The sequence below is a fragment of the Equus caballus genome, chromosome 5 (assembly GCF_041296265.1).
Source record: "Equus caballus isolate H_3958 breed thoroughbred chromosome 5, TB-T2T, whole genome shotgun sequence".
Classification (NCBI taxonomy): domain Eukaryota; kingdom Metazoa; phylum Chordata; class Mammalia; order Perissodactyla; family Equidae; genus Equus; species Equus caballus.
The window spans coordinates 4,773,863-4,794,316 of record NC_091688.1 but is presented as its reverse complement, the minus strand read 5'-3'; the positions used below and the strand labels follow the sequence as shown (position 1 = coordinate 4,794,316).

At 49.1% G+C, this 20,454-nt stretch overlaps 1 protein-coding gene across 1 annotated transcript; it reads right to left on the bottom strand.

The window, feature by feature from the left end:
- Positions 1-578: 578 nt before the first annotated feature.
- On the bottom strand, positions 579-19,983 carry SFT2D2 (SFT2 domain containing 2). Its single transcript, XM_023640509.2, has 8 exons — positions 19,826-19,983; positions 15,473-15,559; positions 15,138-15,223; positions 11,921-12,002; positions 10,474-10,509; positions 10,330-10,388; positions 8,486-8,515; positions 579-5,969 (listed from the first exon to the last, which is right to left on the bottom strand). The coding sequence occupies exons 1-8, from the start codon at positions 19,886-19,888 to the stop codon at positions 5,930-5,932; spliced, it is 483 nt and encodes a 160-aa protein (XP_023496277.1). The 5' UTR covers positions 19,889-19,983; the 3' UTR covers positions 579-5,929.
- Between the last annotated feature and the right edge of the window lie 471 nt (positions 19,984-20,454).

Below are 20,454 nucleotides of genomic sequence, written 5' to 3'. Positions count from 1 at the left end.
CATATAATGATAATACAGCATGTATTAGATGTTTGTTGGCCATTCACATATTTTCTTTTGTTAAATGGATTCATGCATCTTCTTTTGTTAAATGTCTGTTCAGATCTTTTCAACTGGGTTGTCTTTGAAAGGATCAATAAAATGATAAACCTCTAGCTAGACTGATCAAGACAGGAGACACAAATTATAGTATCAGTAATGAAAGAGCAGACATAACTACAAATCCTACAGACATTAAAAGAATAAGGGAATACTACAAACTTTATGCTATTGAATTTGACAACCTAGTTTATGCAAAGCGACTAAACCAGGTAGGTGTGCAGAAATAATCTAAAATAAACACTTGAGATGTCATACCTTCAAAACCTTCAAACTGTTCTGAGACCCACGCTATCCCCCAAGTCATCAGAAAGAGAGGGTTATCCAGCAATTTAGCTCAAAAAATATCTTTAAGTGCTTACAATGTGTGCTACACATTAAGAATTCGAATTAAAGACACGGTCTTTTCTTGTAGTCATAGTCTTCTTTTGGCTTAGCGACTCCTGGAAAAACAAACATGAGTAAGAGACCACACCGGATTTAGTAAAGCTCGCAATGCTATCATTTATTGGAGAAGGAAACAATGACAAAAAAAGGGAGAATTGTTTTGTGATGTTTTGGGGGGAAAAGCAACTTAATTACCAGCAAAATTTTTCCTCTTTGAAATGAGTTAGTAAAAACAAAACAATCTTTATTGTATGAAATAGAGTCTCAAGGGAGGAAAAGCAGCACACAAGAATATATTTTTGGATGTAAAAAATTCAGTTATGCAATCAGCAGCATTCAAAATTAGCTGAGTATCTATACAATTACAAAATTGATACATGTTTTAACAAAACTTTAAACTTTAAAAGCTCATCATATTACAACAGGCACAATGTTTTGAAGGCAGATAAATTCCCCATGGGCTTTTGAACCTCCTCACCCCCAACTTCACAATCAGAATCTACAAAAGCAGCAAAAGATCAGAGTTCAAAGGGTTTTTTATTTTTCCTTTCCTTGTTCAAAGAGGCTAAGTCAAGCAAATATACTGAAAAAGGCAAAATAAACACTTCATAGCAGAAAGACCATGAGACTGAATGTAAACTATGGTTCTCCTTTAGGACATTTACACAAACACAAGGTCCATCTGTATTTAGAGTAAGGCTCATTATCCATTCCTGGAGAATGGAGTCCAATAGACAGAGCAACGTCCTGCCCAGATACCAGTCTCCAATTCGTCTTACAGGATGCCTCACAAGGATGTTAAGTTTAGGCAGCCTATCTAGATCAGGAAATTCTTGTCCATGATATATATACATGTGTGTATATACATATATTTGGTGCTGTTTATTAACTGTAGTGACACCGCTTTACCGTGAATTTATACATCAGTATTAATGGTTTACTACAACACTATGGACTGACCTTTCATTTCAAATAGCCATGTTTCTCCTGTCTAGTGAACTCACTCTTCCCGGGTTTCAAAAAATGCTTATGTCTATAGGAATATTTTGTACACTTCTAAGCCCATATCAGTTTATCAGCTCCTGCTAGGGAGGATGTGATTTGATTCTGTCAATTTATATGAACAAAGGCTCTGCGGCCCCTGTCAGCCTCCCTGGGCTCCACTCACCCCCTCTGCAGTGAGTGTCCTCGCCGTGCTCTGTGAGTTTCTGCAACAGAACCTGAGCTCCCAGGAGCAAAGCTGAAGTGTACCAGGGACTTGGGACTGTCACCTATGCATTTGGGGTAGAACTGGAAATAGCCAAAAACTGGAACTAACCACCCTATCTTGAGTGGACTGGGATCAAATAAACGGTAGAGCACTTTCCTCTGACTAAAAATTCTCAAGATCTCAGAATTTCATAAAATTATGAATTATAAGGTACTATAAAGCCACATAATTTAACCACTCAACCAAGTTTTTAAATAAGAATTTCCAAAAAATGTAAACTTCTAAACTCTTTTGTCAATGTCTTATCATGAGTTACACAGACACAAGCTGTATTTAACCTCAGTTGAAGGTGTATTAGCTTTTTTAAAAATGCTATTTGCAAGGAAACTACTGTACATCTTAAAACTTATAAAAGAAAATCCTGGATTTTAAAATCGAAAGAACTACGCCAAGAATCTAGCAAAACGGCTTTATAAATCTTAAACACTCATTTTTTCTTTCTTTTTTTTTTTTTGCTGAAAATGAGGTTTAAGGATAGGTGGTGAATTTTAAGGTATCTGTAATCCTGCAGCCGCCCCTCGTCAGAAGTCGTGTGAGGAAAGAGAAGAGAAAGCAGGCCTGGGGTGGGCTGCCCCAGACAGAAGGAAATCCAATCACAGGGCTGCAGTTCCATTTCCCAATTCATCCCATGGAGTCTCATCCCTCATGCTCCAATAACTGCACTCTCACAGAGCTGTCAAAAGCAGAAGCAGCCAAACCAGTAACCCCATACCCTTTTTTTTTTTAAGGTATGACCCACTTTTTAACTATCTTTTCTAATGGAAGTATCCAAAAGTAATTTTATTTAGATGCGTTTCATTTTATTTCTTGCTCCCTGAGCATACACTGATTAGGGTGGAAAGGAGGTGTCACTCAGGTGGATAACCCACAAAGTCACCACACAAAAGTGATGCAAAGAGGCTCCAAGCACTGACGTAATCAACCCAGAGAAAATCCTAAACTGGGGATAGGATTTCATCCTTCCCAGAGACAAGAGAGCCGTCTGCGAGAGGGAGAGAAGGAACTCCAGCCTGGGCTGAGCAGCAGTGGCCAGGGGCACAGCCACGCAGAGGAGCTGGAGAACCAGGGCCCCCTGAGCACATTTGGCCAAAGGGGAATCTCCGAGAGAGTGCGACAGCAGAAGGGAGGCAGCCAGCTAGCAAATGGACGGACAGCCACATCAAACAAGCAGTCTCGGAGGGGCTGCGAGGAGCGGAGAGGGCCAGGGCACGGGCCGGGCATGTGCTGCTCCCAATACAGTGATCACAGGGCCAACGATCTGCCCAGCTGGAAGCGTGACCTGAGGGGAGCACATTTCTCGTCTGCAAGAGTCGCCTCAATGGTTCCCTTCCCTCCAAAACTGCCACGCTCTCCCCTTCACCCAGCAGTGAACAGGGCAGGACAGAGGGCAGGGGAGGCAAGAAGCAGAAACCAGTACAGCCACGGGGTCTAAAAGCCCCATTCCCCACCCTCGTCTCAGCCAGCAGGCACTGTGGCTTGGTGACAGCTTTCAGCAGATTGTCTGGAGCTCTTTCTCCCACGGTCCAGCAGACAAAAACAAGCAGGGAAGCAATGAAAGGATAAGGCTGCCCAAGTGTCCTGACTGGAGCCATCTGAGCAAACTCGCCACAGGCCTGAGGGCACAGCAGGAGCTTCTGTGCAAGAACCGACGCCCTCTACTGGTGAGGTCTGGCAGCGACCCCCGACCCTCTGAGGCTCTTCCCCATGATAATGGAGACAAGACCAGTGGCCCAGCAAAGTTACTGTGATTATTTTAAATGAGATAACGCATGGCAATGTCTACATATGCTGGACACACAGTACTACATAAATATTTTTTTACATATATTAATGGTCAGAGAGACGTTCACCCTGTCACCTTCAAAGGTCATCAATTATTTCAGGGATTAAATAATAACACCTACCTTTTACTGAGATATCATTTAGCTGTGCTAGGCCCCAAGCCAAGCACCTGAAACAGCTCAATGACATCCTGCAACGATCCAGCAGGAACTGTTGTCCCCATTATCTTTAAACAGATGCACAAACTGGGCACCAGAAGTTAAGTAACTTGTTCCCCATGAACTAGTATGTGACTGAGCCACAGCTCACACCCAGATCTGTTTGACTTCAAAGCCCACATTCTCTACCACTATGCACACAGCTCTGGTGACATCTCAAAAGGCACCTCAGCCGCGTGTCCCACAAAGTCAAGTCCAGCCATTAAAAAGGGCACAGAGGGATCAGCTTTGCTGGCGTGTTACTCCAGGCTGGCCTCACACTGGCTCTACAGAGCGGAATCATGAGCACTCCGGACCTCCTTCAGGCCCCTTCCTGGAGCCCTTCTGAGGTCTGAGCTATCTCCTAGAGGCACCTGGGATGTGAAGGAAGCCACAAAAGCCAGAGGGTGGCATACAATTTCCCTTCCTGGCTGAAGGCAGGGGAGGACCTCAGTATAAGACAGGCCGCCCTCAACAGCCTACAAAGGGCCTGGTCAGACTGGCTCTGCACTCTGGCCCCATCACGCCTGTTCACGCCTCCCCAGCTCAGAGGTAAAAGCTGGCCAGTCTGAGCTCTCAGCTACAGCAGGAGAAAGCAATCAGCAATTAGCCACAGGCAAGGAGACAGGTGGTAGACCCAGCCTTTGGTTTGGAGGTCCCCAGACAAGAGCCCAAGCAGATCAGCTGGCCCTGGGTAAGGAGCAGACAGGCAAACCCAGATCTCATGTGTAGGGGGACTCCGGAGGTCCTGGAATGCCAAGACAGGGCATTTATGACAGTCAGGCAGCAGGGACAAGCTAAAAAGGAACAGAAGGGAACAACGGAGATCCTACAGAGCCAGGAGAAAGCTTCCCAAAGGGAGACTGGGGGGAGACACGGCAGTGACATAGAGACTGGGACCCGAAAAGACACAGGCCTGGCTGACGAACAGAGAAAACAGTTGCAGGAGGCACCCCAGAGCCACACAGGAAATACAGGGTGGTGAAGGAGACTAAGCCGGGCCCCCCAGCTCTGGGCTCAGTTCGGCCACCAACTGTGGCTTTGGGCAGAGCTGGTGACCTCTCTGAGCCTTGATTTCCTTGACGGCACAGGGGATAACAGCCCTGCTTCATCACAAGGCCTTGGAAGGGCCAGATAAGATCACAGACACGAAAGTGCTCTGTCTGCGTTTAGGCCTCAGGCGGGGGTATGACCACCCTGCAAGCCACAGTGTCTCCAGCACAGGCTCAAGGGTAAAACCCAGGACTGTGTAAAGGTCACCAGGCGGGCGGGCCTCCTTCCTGCTGGCCCCGCAGCCAGGCTCTGCCTTCCCCTGGCCCCACTCCAGGGGAGGACGGAAAACACAATCAGTTTAAAAGCAAACGCTTATACATAATGAAGGGAAAAAATACAGCAGAGAAGAGTAAGATTTTTCACCTCCTGTCAGCTCTTGTCCAAAAGGAAACAGCAGTGTTTTCTGTCACTGCTTTGTTCCTCTCAATCTAGTACCAGGAGGTCAGGAGTAAAGACAAGTGGGGGAGGGGGAAAAAGAAAGAAAAACCCAAGAGAAAGAGTGTGCACTGAATGTTAGGAGATACATTCCACGGTCGGGGGTGGAACCAGAACAGCAAGAGCGCCCAGGCTCAGGGTGAAAACAGCACAGATCACCAAAAAGGGCTCCTCTTCCACTTCCCTCCACAGGCCGGGGGGCAGAAGCACTTGTTCAGACACCAGAGCAGAAGCACGTCCACACTGTGAGGCAGGGTGATGGTCTCCATGTTGAGCGACAAGTCTGCAAAGCCCCTGCTGACCCCACACTCTGTCCCTTACTGCTGCATCCCTGACAGCTCCAATGAGGCTCCTGTCGCCACCTGGGGATCACAGGTGCCCAAGGCTTGTCTGCTGCTGCTTAACAATGTTTTTATTTAGGGAAATTCAGAGGAACGCCATCCAAAGAGGAAAGAGGTGCACGAGAAACAGGCCACTCCGTGAGATACAGAACCCACCTCTCACTTTGTGCTACACACATTTAGATTGGGGAACATGTGGCTGATTCGTTCCAGAAGCAAGCCTCAAATGTTCAGCTTGCAAGCAACACACTGCTGCAAGATAAAAGGCACACGTCTGTAAGACAGAGGTTTCAAAGATATTTACAAAACCATCCACCAGCTTCCGTCCATAGTGCCTTCCAAAGCTTTGCAAAACTGGCCGCATGTTATGCAAGACACGCTGCAAAACACTTCTTCACAGCATCCCTAGGAAGGAAAAAACACAAAGATAAATGGGAGATCATCACCCAAAGGCTCCTGTAAGTGGTAAAGACCCTCCTTTAGATTTCCTGGGCACCCAGAGTAACACACTGCCAAAAGCACCCAGACTGTGGGGTCAGATCCACTTGGCATCAAACCTCAGCTTCCAGAACTATGAGTAGTATTATCCTGGGCAAGTGGCTTGTCCTGTTTGAGTTTCAAATTCTCATCTGTAAAAGAGGACGTCGCCACCTCCCCTACAGACCAGCTGCGGGAATGAGTGCACTGAACAGAGGAGGGGCTTACTAAATGACAGCTACCATGATAATCAGACGAAAAGACAGGGAGAAGATAGGGACGATCAGAAACAAGAACCTAGACAGGACTGTGCACTTGCACGTCGACCAGCGTCACAGAAGCATCACGTCAGCACTCACCAGGGCCTGCTCTGTGCTAAGTGGGCGGCAGACACCTGTCAAGGGACATCTCTCCAGAGCCCCCTAGCACAGGGGAGCTCTCTACAGGTACTAAGCACTTATGAACCTGCCATCTTAGCCCTACCCCAGGTTCTTACCCCTTGGAATTCAGTGTAGACAGTGCAAGGGAAGAGTGGATGCTCAAGAAATTACTCTTCTATTCAAGCAAGCACCTCCACCCCACCACCACAGCCGGCTGTGTCCGAGAGCCTCTTGCCCCAGCTCCATTCCTCCTGTGTTCTCAGCTGCACTGTCCCAAGGACACTGTGAGTCACAGGGAGGGCGAGGTGAGTGAAAGCATGTGCATGAGCGGGCACTGCGTTTGAATACCAAGATAATTCCAGGACAGCATTTCTCTGTACTGTAGTCCCAGGCGATGCTCTACACAAGAAAGGGTTTCACGGCCAAATATGGCAGCTCACAATACACACAACATATTAAAGGATCTGAAAATCTGGGTATCAAGGAAGCTACCTAATTTTGCTTAATCTGTTTCCCAAACTTATTTGATCACAGAACCCTTTTCCTCCACATAAACACTATTTCTGTGGAACACTGTGGGAAGGGCTATTCTAGGTGAAGCTACAAAGAGAAGGGTAGGGCCCACCTTTGTGATTCCTTCCCTACTATAAAAATTTTCATCCACTCAGCACATGAAACTCACTTCTTCCAATAGCATTCTATCATTCTACCCATCCCTGTACATAAGATCTATAAATGCCAGTCCAGATCAAGTCTGAAGCCCTGAAGGATGGCCCCAAGCAGGCCCGGCTTCAAAGGTAGGAGACATACGCAGTTGCACTGAACCCCATATTTCAAAGGGTCCACATTGGTTTAATGCTCTGCTGTTGCCATCTTGAAATTCATAATCATCTTTTAACAAGGAGCTCACATTTAGATTTTGCACTGGGGCCTGGAAATTATGCAGCTGGTCCTGGCACTAAGATATATTCAAACTGTTGGCAGGTTGACAAATATCTCCTTGGATGCTCTAGCATGACAGGCTCCGGCTTATTTCACCTAAAAACCTAGTGACCAAGAGCATCCTTGCCCACGCTCTTCTCAGACAGTCACCATCTCCGGAAACTGGCCGGGGTGGCACGGAGTATCTCACAACTATCATCCTCCTAGAAACCATCCGCAAGGCCATCAGCTGCCTCCAAGTCGATGGGCCTGGCAGCTCCTCATGTAATCAGTCACTGCCCAGCGTGTTCAAATCACGTGAGCAACAGACTCGGCGTGCGGAAGACACAGCCTGCTCTTCCTCCTTCCCAGCTCAGGCACAAGTCTTCATTTCCTCAACACAGCTAAAAAGCTTCTTTTTTAGTTATCAGGTAATGACAGAGAAGAATAGAAATTAAATGATTACACTGGAACAGTCAGAGGCAAAGATCACCTGGCTAACTGTGAGAGGCCCATGGCTGAGGTGCTGATGTAAGGCCGCTGGACGTGTCAGAACCTCAGGGTGGGGAGGGGCTCTGGCGTGCTCAAGTCCCACCCCTCTTGTTACCAGCGAGTCCTCCGAGCCTAGAGGGGTCAAGTGGGTGGGAAGGGTCACATGCTAATTAGGAAACCCTGGTCCTCCAGAGACCCGGCCCTCTTACTCCCCCTTTATGAACGCTCATCTTAAGTGTCCCATCAATGGGGGACCACAAGAAAACAAGAGTAAACTGAGACCCCTCCAGCTCTGGCTCAGTGATACTCACCTTTAAAAACATTCCCTCAAAGCTACAGGTTAGAAGAGCAATAATGTGCATATTTGACTACATATCACAGCAGAATGCTCACGGCACCAGGAATCAGAGGACCTCGGCCAATGCCCATCATGTTGCATAACGGGCGGCAGCGGCGGGGACCCTTAGCTTACTCATGTCTGCAACAGGTAGATAACGTCCGCCTGTTTGTCTTAAAGGATTTTAGTAAAGATACTAAACTCTCTGAAAGCACTCTACACTAAAAGGCCCTGTGCAAACACATCACCCCTGTGCAAACACATCACCACCCCCAAATGACGGGAGTTACAGGCTTAAATACAGTTAGTCTTACCTTGCAAACGGTATGAAGGAAAGGCTATACCTACAACGAAAGACAAACAGAACAAAGGTCAAGTCAAGCGAAGGGAGGGGGAGATCACACAGCAGAAGGGGCTTCTGAGCTGTCAAAGCACCTACAGTGACATATCCAGACCACCCCCCTCCGTGCAGAGGGTTCACACTCCCACGGCACACACAGACGTGCACACATGTGGATAACCAGGGAGGGGAGTGTCATCTATGGCCAAAGAAGGAGGGCAAAAGGCCTGTGTGGAGACGAGCCTGTCAGCTCGGCCGCACTGGAATTCCGCTTTAACCAAATGAGCCAGCAGGATCACCGAAAATAGGCAGATTCCAGACAGCCAGATGGCCCAGAGAAGGTATTCCCAAAAGAACACCAAGTAAAATCCAGATCAGTCGTCCTCTGGTATTTTACAAATCCTTGGCAGAATACAACTTCTACCCAACTGGGATAAACTTTCTGCTGTGTTCCTATTAAATTTAAGAGAAGAGAAAAGAGAAGAGAAAAAGAAAAAAAAACACTACCAACTATTCTATGGATGAAAATATAAGCAACCCACGGTTCTCCAAGAACCCACGCCCAAAGATCTCCCGGTGCTCTCAGTCAGCTCGACCCGCGCCCGTCGCCATCTGCCTGAGCCGGTACGAATGCTGACCTTTTGAAACTGGGTTCCAAATCAGTCTACAAGCAAAGAAAGACATGTGTATGTGGGCACTAATTTCTGCCCCCAGAGGAAAACCAAAATAGAAACATAAGCCATCAGACCAGGCCCTTTCAGGACCTACTACCAAAACGTGTGTGTCACACTAACATCAGGCCGCCGTTCTTCTCCATATCTTACACTCACCACGTCCAGAAGCTCACCTACTTGTGAACACAGGAAATTCCAAAAGGCATTTATTCAAAGTCCAAATTACTAAAGGGATGGCTGGGGTTAGGCTTGCAGGCTCAAGATCCTTTTCTAAAGAGGAGTCTAATTGATCCCTGGAAGCTTTAAAACGTTCACAGTCCTCTTTTTTTGCATTAGAGCAAACATTTTTCTCCAGAGTGGATCAGTCACGTCCCTCCTAAAACTACTCTGGCAGACGCCAGCCCTTGATAAACTTTGAGTGTCACAGAAACGGCTCAGAAGCCACAGGTCCCACACGAGCCACCCCGCCGCCCACTTTGAGGTTGGACAGGTTTGAAACGGCCCTGAACCTACAGCCCCACCATGGTTCTGGATACTAACGCCTCCAGGGCTGCTCTCACTAGGCAGGGCCTTGAGTCACGACCCCTGGTCCCACCATCAGGCCTCCAGTGCACATGCTGATCCCACAGCCCACAGCTACACCGTTTCCATTTCGTCAGTCACTGTTCCTCGTCTCCTGCTGACAATTCATTCTTTGTCCTTCTGTGAAATGACTCATTCCATCCCAAATGTAATGCTCATTATTTTTCTTACCCCTTTCCTTTTTCTCTAATGTCTATTTGACTCACAAGCCTCTTTTCACTAGCCCCTATAATACTTCATTGTCCTTGCTCTTACCGGATGTGGGTGGTTTAATAACATTTGTAATATTTCAAAGTCAACCATGAGACCAGCAAAAATGCTTCGGCAGGCAGAAAGCCAGCCTCCCAAAGCACTGGAGACCACTCATGCCCTCTACGGGCAGCGGGCCGAGTCAACAGGCTTTGCTCTCGCATCTGACCTTGCCGGCACCATTGAGAATTCCTAAGTTGAAAAGCCTCTATGTTTTCCTACTCCTCCTGCCCACACCGTGTTGGATTTTATCTCCTTCAGCTGCGTGAGTCAGCAATCCACGTGGGAGGGGAGTGTATAAAAGGCTACTTACCACGTCAGGGCCAAAGACTGCAAAATGCAGAAGATGAGAGCAAGTCCCTTGTTATGCCACTAAGAGAAAAACAACACGGTTACATGGCTGAGAGACAAGAGGCATAAACCACAAAGGTTAAGGGAAATTAAAACACACACTTACCCAAAAGGCAGAACACAGGGTAAGTGCAAAAAACAACTATGGAGAGAAAGGAAACATTATTTAATGAATGCAATGACAACATGGAAAAAAACTGTAAAGACTTCTTCTTGGCAAACTTAGAACAATACTTATCGAGCTACACAGTAATCAGATTCTGTGATTGCCACAGCAACCAAACGCATCCTTCATTTCAAAGCATTTAACCCACGTGAGCACCCACGTTTGGCAGAAGAGTCAAAAATCCCAATGAAATTAACCTAGACAATAAGGACTCACGTAGATTAAAAAGAGAAGAATCTTCTCCTACTTTCAAATTTTCCCAAAATCTCTGTCCAGCAAACAAAATCACATTTCCAGTCCACATCCTCACCCATCCACCTTTTCATTCAAACATACTAGAGGAGGTTTAACACACACCTCTGCATTTTAACTCCGCCAAACACTAGTCTCCAGCATGGAGAGAGCAGGCGAGGACAAGGTTCACACAAGAGGTCAATCTCATAGTCAGCGAGTCAGTTACTTGTTTCCACCCACCTAACACTTTCCCTAAGTCCTTTCTTAGAAAGTTCTTTCTATGAGAGACTTGGCCAGGCCACCTACATCTGGTGCTGGCCAAGAACAATTAGAATTCCAGCTGTCCGTCACGCCTGTCATCTCCATCCTTCTATAACAGTCACCACTCAATAAACACGTCCTAAATATTTTGTGTCCAGCATTGTGCTCAGTACTCTGAAAAGACACTAAACAGCAAACATGGTCACAGCCGTAGAGGACTTACCTGTTTGAATAAGAGGCACACAAATGAAACTAAAAATAAAAGGATGTTGACCAAGTTCCAAATACTGTAATACTGATAATTATAATAGGAGGCCAGAGAACGTGGTCTGGAATGATTCTGATGGTTACATGGACGAGAATGGCCCAAAGAAGGGAGAGGCATTCTGGGTTAACGAGACAGGAAGATATGACAAGAACGAAGGCACTGTTGTCAGAGCAGGGCGCAGGGCCGATGGGCCACGAGGAGACTAGACTTCAGGAAAACAAGTATGATCCCAAAGTCAGGCAATGATGAGGGAACAAGAGCCTGCCCTGGGAGGCTGGACACCCACTCCGAGAACGCCCCTGTGCTTCCAAGCCATTCCCTCTCAGCTCTGCCGGTGTGCGTGCCTTCACCCATCACCACAAGGAGGGTGTCCAAGCCCTCTTACTACGAAATTAGTTGGGCTAATTTGACAAGTGTCGCCCTCTGGAGTGCTTTAACACCAGCTGAAACACTAAGGGCAGGTAATTATTAACTGAAGAATGTTCCCTTCTGCCACAGTGGTTACAGGCTCAGGGAATAAGCAAAGACGAAAGGAAAGGTCTTTAGGTTTAAGAGGAAAAAAAAACTCCATACGGCAGAAATAAAAACTCCATTTTAGAAGTCCAGCTATAAGGCGGACCTTACCAGCACCATGATAGTTGCAATCAAACGCGTTGGCTCAAACATTCGCTTCAGCTGTTTCATTGGTCCCATGAGGAAGACAGTGCTGAGAGGCAGAGAGACACACATCATTCAGACCAGGACAAAACCACCCCGGGCACAGCACGGTCCTCCCCACCGCCTCCCCACATTACCTGCAGCAACATAGCAGAAACAGAGACAACATCTGAAAAGCTCTCCCTCTGCGCTGGGCGCAGCGCTAAGGCCTTCTGTGTTTTATTCTCACTTAATCCATCAACCAGTGATGGGCGGGGTTGATCACAGGAGTAAACCAAACCTGTTTTACGGATGCAGAAACTAAAGCCCAGAAGGACTTGTTATTTATCCAAGGCCACCCAACTAGAATACAGCAGAGCTGGGCTGGAAATGCATGTAGGTCTGACTCTGGAACCACATTCACAACCAGGAGGTTGGAGGACCCCATCTCTTCAAGGTGCTAACTTCCTGCTCAACAAGCTACCCCAGGAAAGAGACAGACAAACCAAAGATGCCAGTAATCTAAAGAAGAAAAACCACAGCTTACAGGCTTAGGTTGTTTATGTTACAAAGTCGAGCATTTCATTTTCTTTCATAATCTCCAGGGAATAATTCTAACGATGATAATAATATCATCTATTATCTGTTCAGCGTTTTCTAAATGCCGGGTATCACATACATGACCTCACTTCACCCCCTCAACAACTGTCAGGTAAGTATTATTACATTTATTTCAGAGAAAAGAAAACGAAGCTCAGAAAGGTGAGATTTACTTATCCAAGATCACACAGCTAGGAACTTAAAGAGCCGGCATGCAAATCCACGCGTATCGGATCTCAAAGCTCCAAGAGACATCCCTGGCGTGCCTTTGTATGAATGGCACGTGGGAGGTGACGGAGAGGGAGCATGTGCATGAATGAGGCAGACCGGCACACCTGACACAGCGGGGCGGGCCAGCTCTACAGCACATTTCCCAGCCCCTGAGAGAAACACCCCGTGTGGCATCACCCCAGGGTAGCTTGTTACAGTCAGTGGTTACAATTCAAGCCAACCAGCAGTAGCTACTGAGTATTCAATTAAAAAAAATTTTTTAATAAAGCTACCTCTCTTTTTGAAGCGCCATTAAGTTTCAACTTGAACCCAAGGCTGTAGGCTCAGGTCAAGTGTTAGAGCTGAGGCACTCTGTAGCCTACACTGAACGAGAGGCAACAGCCAAGGCAGGCCTTAAAAGCTGAATGCAGCGAATATACAAAAATATAACAGATTACAGGTAAGGCCACAGACTCCCAGACACACCCTGGAACAACCTGCTCCCCTGATTACTTCCCTAGGCAATGCTGCAAAGAGTTGGCCCCATTAGGCTCTGCTAAATCGTTCCTTTGGACTAACCCACGCACCCCTATGTTTATGCTAGGTCTAAGCGCCACATTATAAGCTACACTGTCTGCCCAAAGCTCCCCACTAAAGGTAGTATTTGAGAGGGCATTAGAGGCAAGATTAGACATCTCTGCGGGCCATCGTTTTACTATCACAAGCATTAGTAAATTAAGCTTTAAGGAGGTGGCCAGAGTCAGATACTCAATCATTTTGTTAACATTTCCAGCCAAAAACAGACAATTTAGGCTTGGGGACAATTAGGGACAAGTAAGACAGAGTGCAGCCCTTGTCAAGTTGCTTACAGACTTGTAACAAGTGTAATAAAATGCGATCTGTGCTGTCACATAAATATATATGGGATCTAGAGAGCCCCATATAAAGGAGGAGGTCACTGATTCTGGAAGGCAAAAGGTAATCAGGAAAAGTTTCATAGAAGTGACTTTTGAGCCTTGAGAAATGACCAAGTATGCATGAAATGCAGGGGTTGGGGGGGCAGGGAGTCTCAGATGGGGCAGCATTCCACGCAGAGAACAGAGCCTCAGCAAAGGCACACAGATGTCTGGGGAAATGCAGGCAGTTGAGCCTGGCTGGGGAGTGCACTGGGTAGGGGCAGACCTTAAGGGCCTCACCTGTATGCATGCTGAGGGGTCTGGACGTCCCCCGTAGAGAGGGAACGGAGAGCCACTAAGGGAGGTGATCAGGGCTGAACATGAGTGGTGCCAAACCTCTGTGGAAAACGGCATGGAGAGGGACAAGGAGGAGGCAGAGAAGCCCAGGAGAGGACTCCTGCAGCAGTTCAGAGGAGAAGTGGTACAGGCCAGAGCCAAGGGCAGCTCAGACGCCCCCTTCTTAGGAGTCCCCCCAGCTCCCCAGGTCAGATCAGATCGGCTCAGCTGCCCCTCCCCGAGCACCTCTCTCTCCATATCCTATTATGTTAGCAGTTTATATGTCTGTCTGCCTGGCTGACCAGTGAGCGCCATCGAGGCAGGAACCACACCACACTTGTCTTTGAATGCTCAGAGCCCAGCACAGGATGTGAACAGGGCTTACTCATGGAGCACGTGAGTCAATCAGAGAGGGACAAGAGCTACAGAGACAAGGAGGAAGGAGCAGTGTGAGGTCGACGCCAAGCCCTGGTGAGTAATTAGGGGGGGCACCTGGACACCCAGGGCTCTGAGCCATTCCCTGAGATACAAGGGAAGGTGGACAAAAGATGGCTGAGGTCAGGTCCCAGCAGGCCGCTCAGGCAGAGGTCAGACCAGCACTCCTGGCTGGAGGCAGGACTGGAGCTGTCAGCACACACATGCGGCTGAAGCAGTAGAGTAAATGAGCTCGACCAGGACGTCTCTGCACCCACAGCGCGTGGAAAGGGCTGCCCACATCCGGAACCTCTCCATCGGACACCCCGCCCTCATGAGCCGACGCTCAGGTCTGAGATGGTCTTACACAAAATAATACCAAGTTTCACCTGCAGCCACTGGCCCGGTGGCCCAAAATCATCGACTCAGTCTCTGGCAGCAGTAAGACTAGAGCACTGGAGAGGGGTGTGTCGTAAGCCTCGAAGAACCCATTCACCAGCCCTGCACTACGGCTCCCTCGTATGTAAAATCTCACCGGTGTGTGCTTTCTCTTAGGTGTATTTCAAAGATAAACTGAGATATAAAAACATTTTCAAGTGATAGGATATGGACGGGATGTATTTTAACTACCTCTTTTCTCTCCAAGTCTTTGAAACTATTGAAGCATCCGCCCTCACCTCGTCTCAAGCACAATCCACAGTCGTTTTCCCATCTAATAACTGGCTACGGTTAGATAAAAAAACACTTACCTCCCAATGGAGGCGATGTTGCCAAAGGTGTAAAACACCGCGAAGAGGTACAGTCCCTTCCTCGGCACCCAGAGCAGAAAAGTACCCTGGAAGAGGAAGCATGCACGGGGTGTCACGCAAGGACCCCGCCCACCGCAGCCCGCGCCAGGAGTGCCCAGAACAGCCTGGCCCCCTGCCCCGCCCTGCACCCCCACAGCTCCCTCCCACCGCCCTCACCTCTCTCTCTTCTTATCCATGCAGCTCAGTGAAGAGCAAAAGAGAAGACAGGTGGAGGAAAGGAGAAAGACAGAGGGCAGGAGGGAGGCGGAAGACAGAGGAGGGGAGGGAAGTCTTACCAGGAGCGAGCAGAGAATTCCTACAGCAAAACAGGCAATGAAGCCTTTTATTCTGGTATCCCAGCTTAAGGAAGAGGTCTCGACAACCTGAAATTTTAAAAAACTGATTACAAACATGTATATGCATGTTTAGTCGCCAAAAACAAAGGAAGCATAAAATTTAATATAGAGGCAGTGTGTGAATCTGTACTGAGGAAGGCAGGAACAGGAATCCTACCCGCTCACAGCTACAAGAACCCTCATGAGTCATGGAACCCAGGTCCTTATCCACCCGAGAATCTCCTCTCCGGCAGCTGATAAGACATTACCGAGCCTCTGGCTGGGCATCTCCAGAAGTGGAAACTCTGCCTCAAGCACAACCCAGTTCACAAACAGGGAGACCCCAGAGCAGCCCGAGCAGGATGAGGACCGCCACTGGAGAGGCATGCCGGGGCCCAGGGAAGGGAAAAGACAGGGCACAACACTCAGGCAGGTGGGCCCACTGGGCATCGTCTGCTGCGTCCACCAGCCGAGCTTCAGCAGTTGCTGTTCCTGCTGGCACTTCTAGGACCTCGGAGGGCTGAGGTCCTCACCCTTATCAGGATTCTCATCTGAGTTATTCGCTCCTGGTGCAGATACTGTTCTGCAGGGTGCTGGCATCAGCCTAGTCACCCAAGTGTGAGACAGATCCTAGATAATTAATTACTGCCCTACTCAGCCCAACTCTCTGCCACCATGATTCAGCCCTGCCAAGAGCAAGTTCAGGGGAGGCCAAGATTTCCAGGAAGACGGCTCGAACAGGGCAGCCTGTAAGTGGCTCGCCAGAGTTTTTATTCCCCATGTCAAAGACGACAGCCAACTGCCTGCGCTAGAGACCTTCCCAGTCTGTCCACCTGATGCAAGTGGCCACTGCTGCTCTAAGCTGGGCACAGGCAGCCAGTGAGACCAAAGGCCTTGCCTCCTGGCCTGACAGGCCCAGTGTATATTCACACGGGGCTCACCTCGTGAGGCCAGCACAGTCTCCACCCGGCAACGTGGTGAAAGCTGTCGAGCAAACAGCCACCCGACCAATGAAGGAAGGCAGGTGGTGGCAGAGGCTGCAAGGGTCACTAGAACGGCCACTCCCTCAGCCTTGACTGCTCCCAGCTCAGGGACCTGTTTTCAACTCTGTCTCCAAACTTCCTGTCAAACTGGATGCTTGAAAAAAAGGACCAGAGGCTCCCCGGGGTGTGGCAGGCATTGCTCCAGAGTGGCTTCATCTCCACACAGGAGAAAGGTATTTAGGGCAGGTTATCCAAAGGGGTTCTCCTTTTACCCCGTACAGTCACACATACTGAAAGTGAGCTCCTGACCCTGCAATCCCACTACACATACACACATACACCCATACACACATATACACACACACACACACACACACAGCACCTGCAAGAACATGTAGCAACATAGAACCCTGCACGGAAAGGCACGCTCAGGGATGGAAACACGCAGCAGGAGTGGGGTGTTAGGAGTGGTTCCATAGAAGGAAACCTCCCCTCCCAAATTGAGCCATGAGATGCTCTGACAGCAGGCTGCACCGGCACCCCAGACAAGTGGGTTAGACCCCATCTCACTAACCTGTCCAATCTCCCACCAAGGAGAGAATAAAGTCAAAAGGCACCACTCTTTCTGCTCATGCAAGAACCAGAGAACTTACCCTGCCAAGGCGTAAAAAAGAAAACCAAGCTGCATGGAGGGAGAAAAGGGTAGGGGCAGGACTGGATGGGACTCAGCGCCTGAGCACTAGTTGCCATCAACAGGGATACTGTTAAAGAGTCAACCTTTTTTTTTAAAGAGGCTAAACCATAAGGTTAAGTACCAAAATTGAAGTGGCCTTGACATTTAGATCACCGAATAGTCTCAACAGGACTGTGAGATTCCAGCCCTCGCAAAAATCAGTATCACCTGAAGCAGTTCTGGTTTCCACCTTCAGAAAGGAAAGCAGCTCGTTGGTCCCAAAGGTCTTTCAAGCTGAATTCCATCCAAATGTCACCCTATTTGCCAAAATGGGGCGGGGGAGGTAACTTTTCACTGTTGGGGTTTTTCCACTCCAGGCAGCTGCAAGCTCTCTCCCGCGCACGCTTGGGGGCAGGCTGGAGGCAGCTGTGGTTCCACATCTCCCGACTGGACGCAGTGAAAGCTCAACACTTCTTGTTGCCACTTATGAAAACAAGCTCAGTGGGTGTAAAATGTCTCTCTAAACTCACGGTTGCTGGAAAGTGTGCTAGTGCACTTTGTGGAAATCAGAGTAGCTAAAAGGGTCCCTGGATAGAATTTGTAGGCGATCTCTCACCGGCCGTCCGATTGGCAGTTAGGCACAAAGGTCCCTTTGACTCCGGGACATGGAGAGAAGAGGGGCTCTTGCCAAAAAGAAGTAAAGCAAAGAATTGTTCGGGTTCCAGGGTTGGGAACCAGAAGCAGGTGAGAAAGGAATACTGCACAAATACCGGAGCTTTCAAACCAAGCACCGTTCATACCCTCCTCATCCCTGGACTCTTTCAGAGAAAACATAAAACCCAGCCTTGTAGAGAGAAGCCCACTGAAACTAAGGACTGAAGGTGGCTTTAGGAAGGTGAGGTATCAAGTTGACAACCTACCACAGGGCTACTTGTGATCAGACACTGCCAAGCAACTTTTATAATGACAGAGTTCCAGAGATAGGAGAAACAGAACTAGTCATGCTTTTATTGTCTGCATTAAAAGAGTAAAAATGTCTAAAATCACTCACTTCTGGTTACCTCTGACAGCTTATGTAATCGAATTTGAAGAGACTTTGAGGCCACCTACTTCAACTTACCACACAAAACAGAAATTTCACCAAAACTCCTCCAGCCTTGCCAGCCTCAACACCATGGGAAATGCGGGACAATCAAGTCAGTCCCAACATCTTAAAGGAGGCCCTCACCTACCACAAACAACCCTGCAAAGGAATTCGGCCAGCTACAAAGCGTTTCCCGGGAGGTCGGCCACGGGAAGTCCACGCGATGATGTACGCAAACAGCAATTGCACACTCAAAAAGAGGAAACTGACAGCAGGGTTTTAGAACAAGAGAGAAGCACCTACTCTTTTTAAAATCGATTTAATACATGCCTGAGCTGACAATAGTTTAAAGCCCTTCATTGTGTCCAACACAGGCATTCATCATTTTAGGTAAAAACAAACTCAGCGTTTATGTTTTCAATCTGTACTCCACCATTCCCTCCGGAGGGTGTCTCCTGCTGCACGATTATTTTCTAAACAGATAATATGGGCATCACGCTCCTGTCAGCACTGGCCATCCCCAGCAAAGGCCTCAGGAAGAGAAAGAGTCGGGTGGTCCCCCATGCCCCCAAGCCCCGCTGCTCATAAAAGCTGGCTGACAATCTGCAGGGTGTGAAGCTGGAGACGAGCATGACAGTGGCTACTCACGCTTTCTTAGGCCCCACCTGATGTCTGACTGGAGAGTTCCTAATAGAATCCAGAAATCAAGGACAAAGAACTCAGGAAATTACCCCTGAGCCTCGACCAATTAATAAAGGCAACAAATTAAAAAGAACCCACAGAGCTGTTCTGAAATGTAAAAAAAAAAAACAGTTAAACCCCAATTCCTGTGACACTGGATTCCTATAGTATCACTTCTTCAAGGTGAAGACTCAGAAAACAAGTTTACAGTTGTGGATGTCACGGAGGGGGTGAAGGTTCCAGGATCACACAAAACTCGGAATAAAGTCAGCAACCACAGAAGCCGGGGAGAGAAGCAGGCTGAGAACCCCGGGAGGGGGGCGCCGCCTAAAGCGAGGGGAGGAATTTGTCTCGAGTTGAAGGAAGCCATATCATCTTGCTCAACACCCTCCTTTTCCAGATGGGGGACACACCACAAAGTAAAGAGGAATGCTATAAGGAAAACAAAAGCAAAAGCTAAGAGCACACAGCACTGGAGACACACATTCCGCGCGGCTCTAGAACAGAGTGCCCAGGTTTCAGCTCGACCGACACCTTTCTAATAAAACCGTGAAACGTGCCGTCTCCGGAGGGCCCGCCGTGCAGACCGACTGGGCAGCGACGCGAGCTGCGTCCCCGCCCTCCAGGAGCTCACGGTGTCGCGGAGACAGGCGACAAGGAGGAGCTGGCACGAGGTGGGGTGGGAGGGTCACAGCCCACAACCTAAGCCCTGGCAGGCACGCCGCCGAGCCCCGGGCCACCCCGCCAGGCCCCTCCCGGGCCGGGGGTCCGCGGTCCGCAGGCCGGGCCGAGGCCGAGGGCGGCGCGGCGGCAGGGCCTCCAGGACGGCCCCCGCGACCCCGCCCATCGCCAGGGCCCGGGGACCCCCGAGGCCGGGCGGGGGGCGCGCTCACCTCGGACAGGCCGCCGCGGTCCTCGGTGTCCTGCCCGCTCAGCACCTTCTTCAGCTTGTCCATGCCGCCGCGCCGCGCCGCCGCCTGTTGCGCTGGCCGCCCCGCCGCCTCTTCCGGGCGCCCGCCGCGCCGCCCCGCCCCGCCCGGCACCTGCCCACCTGGCCGCCGCCCGCGCAGGCGCCGCGCCGAGGGGCGGGCTCGGCGGCGGGAGGCGGGAGCGGCAGGAAGAGCCGGGGTTAAGGTCCGGCGGGCCTTGCTCAACGTCGGTCCTGCGGCCGGCGCCGCCCTCCCGGGGCCGTCCCTGCTTCAGTCAACAAACGCTGAGTACCGACGAGGCCCTCGGAGACAAAAAGCCTCCCTACCGCAGGGCGGATGCAGACTTGCAAACAAACGCTGTGCTTAATCCACGTTCTGATGGTAGTTGCACTGGAAACAGTTTTTTGAAAATCACTTGAGGCCAGCTGGAATAAGTTGAATACATAACAAGCTTTGTGGAAACGTTAAGAGAAAAACATAAGTGGAAATGCATCGAGAGGTATAATTTGGGCAAAAACTTGAGGAGCAGGTAGAACTCATGCGAGGGAGTGGGGACAGGTGTATTAGGTTGTTTTGTCTTTGTGTTTACTGAC

Excerpts from the sequence above, each read along its gene's own strand:
- SFT2D2 (XM_023640509.2), bottom strand. The coding sequence starts at position 19,888 with ATGGACAAGCTGAAGAAGGTGCTGAGCGGGCAGGACACCGAGGACCGC. Across the intron at positions 12,003-15,137 it reads AACATCGCCTCCATTGGGAG|CACTGTCTTCCTCATGGGAC; the intron begins GTAAGTGTTTTT and ends TCTGCCTCTCAG. Across the intron at positions 10,389-10,473 it reads CCCTGTGTTCTGCCTTTTGG|TGGCATAACAAGGGACTTGC; the intron begins GTAAGTGTGTGT and ends TTTTTCTCTTAG.